Genomic DNA, 10,463 nt, shown 5'->3' with positions numbered 1-10,463 from the left:
CATGGAAGATCTGAAGATGAGAAGTTCAACAAAGAAGACCTCTTGGAGGAGGTGGGATTTCAGAAAGGTCCTTGAGATTGGGGAGAACTGAATGCAGTAGATCAGTGTGGATCTGGGATTCAAACTCAGGTCCTCTGTGCTCTATACACTAGGCCATGCTGCTTCTCTCTGTTCAATTCCAAGTATTTAGTAGAGTGCTCTGCACACTGTAGGTGCTCAAGAAATACCACCAATGGATTAATGTAGTCTTACTGTCGTACTTATTGTTCCAGCTAGAAGAAATGTCCCCTAGGGATAACCACACGCAGGTGGCTGAATTCATCCTGGTGGGCTTCCCCGGCTCTGTGGGACTTCGCCTCTCCCTCTTTCTGTTATTCCTCCTGGCCTACTTGCTGACCGTGTCCGAGAACCTGGTCGTCATCACCCTGGTCCAAGGGCACCGGCCTCTCCACAAGCCCATGTACCTCTTCCTCAGCAACCTCTCCTTCCTGGAGATCTGGTATGTGTCCGTCACCGTCCCCAAGATTCTGGCCACCCTCCTGACTCCCCGGGCCCACCACATCTCCTTCCTGGCCTGCATGGCTCAGCTCTACTGCTTCCTGGGGCTGGCCTGCACCGAGTGCCTGCTGTTGGCCGTCATGGCCTACGACCGCCACGTGGCCATCTGTCACCCCCTCCGCTACCCCGCCATCATGGGCCCCGGCCTCTGCCTCCGCCTGGGGGCCGGCTCCTGGCTCGGGGGCTTCGCCGTCTCCCTGGGGAAGACCTTCTTCATCTCGCGACTCGTCTACTGCGGCCCCAACGTCCTCAACCACTTCTTCTGCGACGTGTCCCCGCTGCTCAACCTGACATGCACGGACATGTCCTTGACCGAACTCGTGGACTTCCTGCTGGCCCTGATGATTCTTCTGGGTCCGCTGCTGGTCACCGTCCTCTCCTACATCTCCATCGTCACCGCCGTCCTGAGGATCCCCTCGGCCTCCGGCCGGAAGAAGGCCTTCTCCACCTGTGCCTCTCACCTGGCCGTTGTGGTCATCTACTACTCGGCCACGCTCTTCATCTACGCCCGTCCCCGGGCCCTCGACTCCTTCGACTACAACAAGTTGGTGTCGGTCATCTACACTGTGCTCACGCCTCTCCTCAACCCCATCATCTACTGCCTCAGGAACCAGGAGGTGAAGACTGCCCTGAGGATGATGAGGCAGAGGGCCACCCAGAAGATGTGTGTTGTCCCCTAAGGCTCAGGAGGACCCTGACATAAGGACACAGAAAACGTGAGCTGAACACAAGGGTTTAGGAGGAAACTGATGTAATTCCTCCCATGATCCCTCCTTGGGAACCCATTTTCCCCCTTTTAGACTGTGAGCCCACTGTTGGGTAGGGACTGTCTCTATGTGTTGCCAATTTGTACTTCCCAAGCGCTTAGTACAGTGCTCTGCACATAGTAAGCGCTCAATAAATACAATTGATATGATATGATATTTTCCTAGTTGGGGTTAGACAGACTTTAATATAAATTAATTAATTACGGGCATAACAGCTACAGATATAACAAATAACAGCTATAAAAACTTCCAGATGAGAATACCAATTATGAATCTTGATCAATCAATCGTAATCAGTTCTGCTATAACACAGGTTTCCAGAACACAGTTTGGATATAAAATGATTGATAGAAATATTAGGGAATATCCTTTCCACAATATGTGCCTCTCCAGGCAGGTGTAACACAATCTGTACAATGGCACAGAAGTAGAAGCACAAGCCACAGGATAGAGCCCGGGTCTGGGCAGGGTTCAGTGGAAAGAACACGGGCTTTGGAGTCAGAGGTCATGGGTTCAAATTCCGGCTTCATCAATTGTCAGCTGTGTGACTTTGGACAAGTCACTTAACTTCTCTGTGCCTCAGTTACCTCATCTGATAATGGGGATTAATCAATCAATCAATCAATTGCATTTATTGAGTGCTTACTCTATGCAGAGCACTGTACTAAGTGCTTGGGAAGTACAAGTCGGCAACACATAGAGACAGTCCCTACTCAACAGCGGGCTCACAGTCTAGAAGGGAGAGACAGAGAACAAAACCAAACATACTAACAAAATAAAATAAATAGAATAGATGTGTACAAGTAAGATAAATAAATAGAGTAATAAATATGTACAAACATATATACATATAGACAGGTGCTGTGGGGAAGGGAAGGAGGTAAGATGGGGGGGATGGAAAGGGGGGCGAGCGGGAGAGGAAGGAAGGGGCTCAGTCTGGGAAGGTCTTCTGGAGGAGGTGAGCTCTCAGTAGGGCCTTGAAGGGAGGAAGAGAGCTAGCTTGGCGGATGGGCAGAGGGAGGGCATTCCAGGCCCGGGGGATGACGTGGGCCGGGGGTCGATGGCGGGACAGGCAAGAACGAGGCACGGTGAGGAAATTAGCTGCAGAGGAGCTGAGGGTGCGGGGTGGGCTGGAGAAGGAGAGAAGGGAGGTGAGGTAGGAGGGGGCGAGGGGATGGACAGCCTTGAAACCGAGGGGAGGAGTTTCTGCCTGATGCGCAGGTTGATTGGTAGCCACTGGAGATTTTTGAGGAGGGGAGTAACATGCCCAGAGCGTTTCTGGACAAAGACAATCCGGGCAGCAGCATGAAGTATGGATTGAAGTAGGGAGAGACACGAGGATGGGAAATCAGAGAGAAGACTGATGCAGTAGTCCAGACGGGAGAGGATGAGAGCTTGAATGAGCAGGGTAGCGGTATGCATGGAGAGGAAAGGGCGGATCTTGGCAATGTTGCGGTGCTGAGACTGGCTGGTTTTGGTGACGGCTTGGATGTGAGGGGTGAATGAGAGAGCAGAGTCGAGGATGACACCAAGTTTGCGGGCTTGTGAGACGGGAAGGATGGTAGTGCCGTCAACAGAGATGGGAAAGTCAGGGAGAGGGCAGGGTTTGGGAGGGCACTACACAACTGACAGTTGATCTGAAAATCCATAATACCAGGTAAATAAGAATTTTGAACAGTGAATTTGAGTCATTAAAGATTAGAGACATGAAAGGTAGTGAGGGGTCTGAGAGTGAACAGAACCGTTTTATATCTTGAGTGCAAATCCTTCGATGCTCATTCCGGGTCTTCTCAAACAACAATCTTCTGGACATTTGAGCTTTGAAGGAATCAGCTTTAAATTACAGGTTCCCAAATCCTAGTTCCGACTAGTATACTGAGGGTGCACTGCCTTCAAGGCTTGATCTAGATCTTCCGGTAAATCTTCAGTATCTTCCAAGCCCACAGACAGGCGGATGAGCATCTCACTGGTTCTTAGGGCATCTCTGTCCTCTTTGGGAACGGAGGCATGAGTCATGATTGCCAGAAGCTCAGCAAGACTTTCATATCCCCCGAGGCTCTCAGCCAGTGAGAAAAGCTTCAAGTTCTTGAGAAAAGTCTCAGCATGCTGAAGGTTGCCCTTAATATAAAAGGTGATCATCTCAGGGCAGCCCGTGCACTGGCTTTTAACCAATTCATGCTGAGGATGAGAAGGCAGCCCAGGGAAAATGACTTTTTCCACCCGGGGATCTGATTCAAGATACTTAGCAACTGCCAGTCCATTCTGAAAATATTGCTTCATCCGGATTTGCAATGTCTTCAGACCACGATTGCAGAGATAATAGTAGAATGGAGATGGCACTGCTCCAAGAGAATTTTGCAAAAACTGGAGCCTTTGATAGAGGTCCTCTGAATTAACAGAAACCAAACCCATGACAACATCACTGTGGCCGTTCATATACTTCGTAGCTGAGTACATACAAATATCCGCTCCCAAAGCCAAGGGGCGCTGGAAATAGGCCGACATGAAAGTGCTATCCGCAACTAAAATAATGTCTCCATGTTTACGGACAATCTGTGCACAGGCTTCGATATCAATGACTTTCAAGTTGGGGTTGGTGGGGGTTTCAATCCAAACCAGCTTTGTTTCTGGTCTGATAGCAGCTTCAAGCAAATTCAGTTTAGAACAGTCAACAAAAGAAAGCTTCAAACCCATTTCCACCGCCATCCTCCTGAAGTATCTGTTTGTTCCTCCGTATACATCATCCATGCAAATAATTTGGTCTCCTGCCTTTAAGAGATGAGTGATGTTTACAGTGGCTGCTAATCCTGAGGCAAAAGCCAAGCTGCATTTGGCACCATCCGAGGCAGCTACAGCCTTTTCGAGGCTTTTGAGGTGGGATTTCCAGAGCGCCTATATTCAAAACCCATGTGCTGCCCAGGCACCAGCTGCTTGAAGATTAAGACTGTGAGCCTCCTGTGGGACCATCTGATAACCTTGTAACCTCCCCAGCACTTAGAAGAGTGCTTTGCACATAGCAAGTGCTTAATAAATAACATTATCATTATTATTATTATTAATCAGAAGGTCATGGGTTCTGATCACAGCTCCATAACCTGTCCACTGTGTGGCCTTGGGCAAGTCACCTCACTTCTCCATGCCTCAGTTACGTCATCTGTAAAATGAGGATTGAGACTGAGAGCCCCACATGGGATAGGGACTGTGTCCAACCTTATTTGCTTGTATCCACCCCAGTGCTTAGTACAATGCCTGGCACACAGTAAGTTCTTAAAAAATACCACAATTATTATTAGTAGTAATAGTGGTAGTAGTGGCAGCATTATTTTTATTATTGTTCACTTCTGCCTGGAGTCAGTCCAGGTGTGATGCTGCTACACTTCCCAGACTCTGTACAAAATCGGGGTTCTGTTTTGCTGTTTTATGGTATTCAATGCAATAAAATAGCAATGAGTGGCATGGATTTAAAGTATTCTCCTAGCGATGGCCATAGAATAATGTAATGTCCACCTCCCGGGAAGACTATAAGCTCCCGTGAGGGTAGAGGGATGACATCTACCAACTCTGAAGTATTGCACTTCCCCAAGTGGTTAATACAGTGCTCTGAACAAAGGAAAACTCAATAAATGCCATTGATTGATTGAATGATTGATTAACTGAACATGTTTTGAAAAAGGTCAGTCATGGTCATCATCTATTTCTATTTCCTCACCCATTAATTCCCAGTGAGTCAGTGGTTATTCTAACACAACGTGAGGGTTCTCAATAAAATAATTATTGCATTCTATTTAGAAATGACTGTTTTTATTGAGTATTTAGTGTGTCTAGAGCACAGTACTAAACACTTGGAAGACTCAGTGCAATTAAATAATAATAATTATAATGATGGCATTTGTTAAGCGCTTCCTAAGCGCTGGGATAGATACAAGGTCAGCAGGTTGTCAGACGTGCGGGCTCACAGTCTTAATCCCCATTTTACAGGTGAGGTAATTGAGGCACAGGGAAGTGAAGTGACTTCCCCAAGGTTTTATTTATTCTACTTATTTTATTTTGTTAATATGTTTTGTTTTGTTCTCTGTCTCCCCCTTCTAGACTGTGAGCCCACTGTTGGGTAGGGACCGTCTCTATATGTTGCCAACTTGGACTTCCCAAGCGCTAAGTACAGTGCTCTGCACACAGTAAGCGCTCAATAAATACGATTGAATGAATGAATGAACAGCATACAAGTGGCAGAGCAGGATTAGAACCCACAACCTCTGACTGCCAAGCCCGGGCTCTTTCCACTAACTCAAGCTGCTTCCCTGCAGCAGCCTTAAAGATAAGGCTTTAAAGATAAGGTCCCTCCCCTCCAGGAGTTTACAAACCGAATAGCTATCATTAACATTTCAAAAAGACACCCCTGACAGTAATGGTGGTTGAAAAAGACAACGAGGGACCACAGTTCCAGCCACACTGGATACACAAAAATGTTGTCCCTTGTTGTGTTGTTGGGGTTAATTTTGGTAGCACCTGGCCCTGTTTTCTCTTTCGCCTCTCCCTCTCGTTTTCCATGCAAAGCTTTTTCTCAAAGAGAGCTACTCCCTTCTTGCTGGTAGTATTCCATGCACGTCTGTCCTTCCCCTTCTAGACTGTGAGCCCACTGTTGGGAAGGGACCGTCTCTATATATTGCCAACTTGTACTTCCCAAGCGCTTAGTACAGTACTCTGCACACAGTAAGCGCTCAATAAATCCGATTGATTGATTGATTGATTGATTGTCCTCGGCAACTGACCCCCAGTTTGCAGCTGGAATGCAGCACTGTGTGAGGTTTTGTTTTACCTTGATGATGATGATGATGATGATGATGATAAGTGCTTACTATGTGCCAGGCACTGTTCTAAGTGCTGGGTTGGATGGATACAAGTCAATCAGGTTGTTTACTATTCTATTTTATTTTGTTAATATGTTTTGTTTTGTTGACTGCCTCCCCCTTCTAGACTGTGAGCCCGCTGTTGGGTAGGGACTGTCTCTATCTGTTGCCAACTTGGACTTCCCAAGCCCTTAATACAGTGCTCTGCACACAGTAAGCGCTCAATAAATATGATTGAAGGAATGAATGAAAAGGTTGGACACAGTCCCTGTCCAACATGGAGCTGACAGTCTTAATCCCCATTATACAGGTGAGGTAACTGAGACACAGAGAAGTAAAGTGGCCTGCCCAAGATCACACAGCAGACAAGTTGGGGAGCCAGGATTAGAACCTGCTTCCTTCAGACTCACAGACCTGTGTCTATCCACTAGGCCATATTCTTAAAATGCTTCCTCTTCTAGACTGTGAACCCACTGTTGGGTAGGGACTGTCTCTATATGTTGCCAGCTTGTACTTCCCACGTGCTTAGTACAGTGCTGTGCACACAGTAAGCGCTTAATAAATACGATTGATTGATTCCTCTATTTATTTATTTATTTATTTATTTTACTTGTACATATCTATTCTATTTATTTTATTTTGTTAGTATGTTTGGTTTTGTTCTCTGTCTCCCCCTTTTAGACTGTGAGCCCACTGTTGGGTAGGGACTGTCTCTATATGTTGCCCGCTTGTACTTCCCAAGTGCTTAGTACAGTGCTCTGCACACAGTAAGCGCTCAATAAATACGATTGATGATGATGATGATGATGATGATGATGATGATGATGATGATTCCTCTACCCTCCTTTGCCATTGGTTTCCCATTTTCAGCTCTCCAAACAGCAGCGGATTGGGTCTCCTGCCGTTCTCCTCCCTCATCCCACCCAACACAGCTGTGTTGTGGTGAGCAGAGCTTGGATGCCATGACACTGATGACGTCCTAGATCTTTATTGCTCGAGAACTTGTCTTGCCCTTTGATATTATTAATAATAATAATAATAATGGCATTTGTTAAGTGCTATCTATGTGCCAATCACTGTTCTAAGCACTGGGGGGATACAAGGTAATCAGATTGTCCCACATGGGGCTCACAGTCTTAATCCCCATTTTACAGATGAGGGAACAGAGAAGTGAAGTGACTTGCCCAAAGTCACAAAGCTGACAAATGGCAGAGCCGGGATTAGAATCCATGACCTCTGAATCCCAAGACCGTGCTCGTTCCGCTGAGCCACGCTGCTTCTCTGTTAGCCACACCGCTTCTCTGTTATAACAATGGCATTTGTTAAGCGCTTATTATGTGCCAAGCACTGTTCTAAGCACAGGGGTAGATATAATGTAATCAGGTTGTCCCACTTGGGGCTCACAGTCTTCATTCCCATTTTACAGATGAGGTAATTGAGGCACAGAGAAGTGAAGTGACTGGCCCAAAGTCACACACCTGACAAGTGGCGGAGTTGGGATTAGAACCCACAACCTCTGACTCTCAAGCCCGGGCTCTTTCCACTAATGGCCTGTGAGTTACCCTGATGGGCTCAGACCTAGGAGAGGGAGAGCAACAGGACAGGAGTCTATGTTAAGAAATGGAAGATGTGGAAAGGGCTTTAGTGAAATTCTTCAGGAATAATAATAATATTAATTGTGGTATTTGTTGAGCACTTACTTTGTGCCAAGCACTCCTCTAAGCACTGGGGTGGATATGAGATAATTGGGTTGGACACAGTCCCTGTCCCACATGAGGCTCAAAGTCTTCATCCCCATTTTACAGATGAGGGAACGGAGGTCCAGAGAAGTGAAGTGACTTCCCCAGGTCACCCAGCAGACGTGGCGGAGTCAGAATTAGAACCCAGATCCTCTGACTCCCGGGCCATTGCTCTTTCCTTTAGTTCATGCTTCTTCTGGCGACCCATAAAAGAAGACAGAAGGATTTCTTTCCAAAGTATCCATAGCCCTGTACCATTTATTATTATTATTATTATTATTATTATTATTAAGTGCCACTGAGTCGTTTCCAATTCATAGCGACCCTATGGATATACTTTCTGCAGAACGTCCTGTCCTCTGCCATAATCCGTAACCTTTCTAATGGTTCTTCCGTAATCGTTGTCACGGTCTCTATCCATCTAGCTTTCCATCTGCCTCTTCCACGTCTTCCCTGGACTTTTCCTAGCATTAGTGTCTTCTCCAGAGAATTAGTCCTCCTGATTATGTGTCCACAATATGCTAATCTAAATTGTCATTAAACTTCATAATGTTTCAGATTACTGCTCAATCAGTGATATTTCATGATTGCTGATTTGTGTAGAGCACTGTACTAAACACTTGGGAGAGGACCATACAATCGAATTAATTGATACAATCACTGCCCTCAAGGAGTTAACAAGGAGTCACTAACCATGGGCCATGATACACGAATGGGATTAATAATAACAAGCATAACTCACTCACTGGCTGAGGTGGGAAATGAGAAAGGGGTGAAGACACTGTATAATGATCATCAGGGGCACAATTGACTATTTTTGGGCAAGTCACTTCACTTCTCTGAACCTCAGTTTCCTCATCTGTAAAATGGGGGTTGACTGTGAGCCCCTTGAGGAACAACCTGATCACCTTGTAACCTCCCCAGTGCTTAGAACAGTGCTTTGCACATAGTAAGCGCTTAATAAATGCCATTATTATTATTAATTATTATTATCAATGCCGTCAAGTTGTTTCTGATTCATAGCGACTCTGTGGATGTATTTTTTTCAGAAGGCCCTGTCTTCTGCCATAATCACAGTCCTAATCTGCCGAAACCTTTCTAATGGCTCTTACGTTATCATTACTATGGTTTCTGTGAGCCCATTGTTGGGTAGGGACCATCTCTATGTGTTGTCAACTTGTCCTTCCCAAATGCTCAGTACAGTGCTCTGCACACAGTAAGCGCTCAATAAAAATGATTGAATGAATGAATGAATGAATCTAGCTGCTCGTCTGCCTCTTCCACGTTTTTCCTGGACTTTTCCTAGCATTAGTGTCTTCTCCAGAGAATCAGTCCTCCTGATGATGTATCCAAAATATGCTAATCTAAGTGGAGTCATTTGGCCTTCCGAAGACAGCTTTGGCTTAATTTACTCTAAAATCTGTTTGTTTTTCGGGCAGTCCTTGGTATTCGCAAAAGCCTTCTCCGACGCCACATTTCAAAAGAGTCGATGGTCTTTCTAGCCTGTTTTTTCACTGTCCAGCTTTGAGATCCTTCCATTGTCTGTGGGAACTCATTATCTGTGGGAACCCCACGATGAGTCCTCTCTGGAAATGGGCACCCGGTGCCACTTGGAGTCTCTGTTTGTCCCTTAGTGGATATTAAACTCATTAAACTCAGTATCTTAGCCTTGTGGTGAGTGAACTATTGCTTGAAATGGGACCCATTCCAATTGGGTGATTTACATCAATCAATCAGTCAGTGGTATTAATTGTAAGCTTACTGTGTGCAGAGCACTGAACTAAGTATGAGATAATCCCTGCCCTCAAGGAGCTTACAGTCTAATGGGATGCATCATCATCATCATCATCAATCGTATTTATTGAGCGCTTACTGTGTGCAGAGCACTGTACTAAGCACTTGGGAAGTACAAGGTGGCAACATATAGAGACAGTCCCTACCCAACAGTGGGCTCACAGTCTAAAAGATGCATAGCTCCACCTATATACATGATTGCACAGATGTACTTATATGTAATTTAATTAATTTGTTCATTTGTTCGATCGTATTTATTGAGCACTTACTGTGTGCAACACACTTAATTAAACCTTTGGGAGAGTACAGTAGAGCAATAATCAGACACATTCCCTCCCTACAGAAAGCTTGAAGTTCTAGAGGTCCCCTGGAGAAGTTTATGAAGATTTGAAGATCACTCCCCACTGAGATCATCGCCCTTGTCAATTTGTCAAGACTTAAAGTTTACTTCTGGATGAGATGACCGCACCAATACATTAAAGCCGAACTATGAACTAGGCCCAATCTTGCTCAAGAAAAATCATCGCTGCGTTGAACGTATTTTGATTCTAAAAACCGGTTCCCCAGGAAAGAAATACAAAGGGCTCGCTTTGGACCAGTCAACTTCTCTGTGCCTCAGTTACCTCATCTGTAAAATGAGGATTAAGATTGTGAGCCCCACATGGGACAACCTAATCACCTTGTAACCTCCCCAGCGCCTAGAACAGTGCTTTGCACGTAGTAAGCGCTTAATAAATGCCATCATTATTGTTATTATT

At 45.6% G+C, this 10,463-nt stretch overlaps 2 protein-coding genes across 2 annotated transcripts; one reads left to right on the top strand and one right to left on the bottom strand.

Annotated features, from left to right (window-relative positions):
* The first annotated feature begins 281 nt into the window (after positions 1–281).
* Positions 282–1,238, top strand: LOC119925817 (olfactory receptor 226-like). Its single transcript, XM_038744287.1, has one exon. It carries the CDS (start codon positions 282–284, stop codon positions 1,236–1,238), a length of 957 nt encoding a protein of 318 aa, XP_038600215.1.
* Positions 1,239–2,953: 1,715 nt separating this feature from the next.
* Positions 2,954–5,925, bottom strand: LOC119925221 (cystathionine gamma-lyase-like). Its single transcript, XM_038743323.1, is given in 3 exon segments — positions 2,954–4,198; positions 4,201–4,269; positions 5,901–5,925. Coding segments are annotated over 3 exon segments (1,110 nt in total). The 3' UTR covers positions 2,954–3,182.
* Between the last annotated feature and the right edge of the window lie 4,538 nt (positions 5,926–10,463).

The sequence above is a fragment of the Tachyglossus aculeatus genome, chromosome 3 (assembly GCF_015852505.1).
Source record: "Tachyglossus aculeatus isolate mTacAcu1 chromosome 3, mTacAcu1.pri, whole genome shotgun sequence".
Classification (NCBI taxonomy): Eukaryota; Metazoa; Chordata; class Mammalia; order Monotremata; family Tachyglossidae; genus Tachyglossus; species Tachyglossus aculeatus.
Note: the sequence above shows the minus strand (reverse complement) of the source record. Positions and strands in the feature narration are given on the sequence as shown.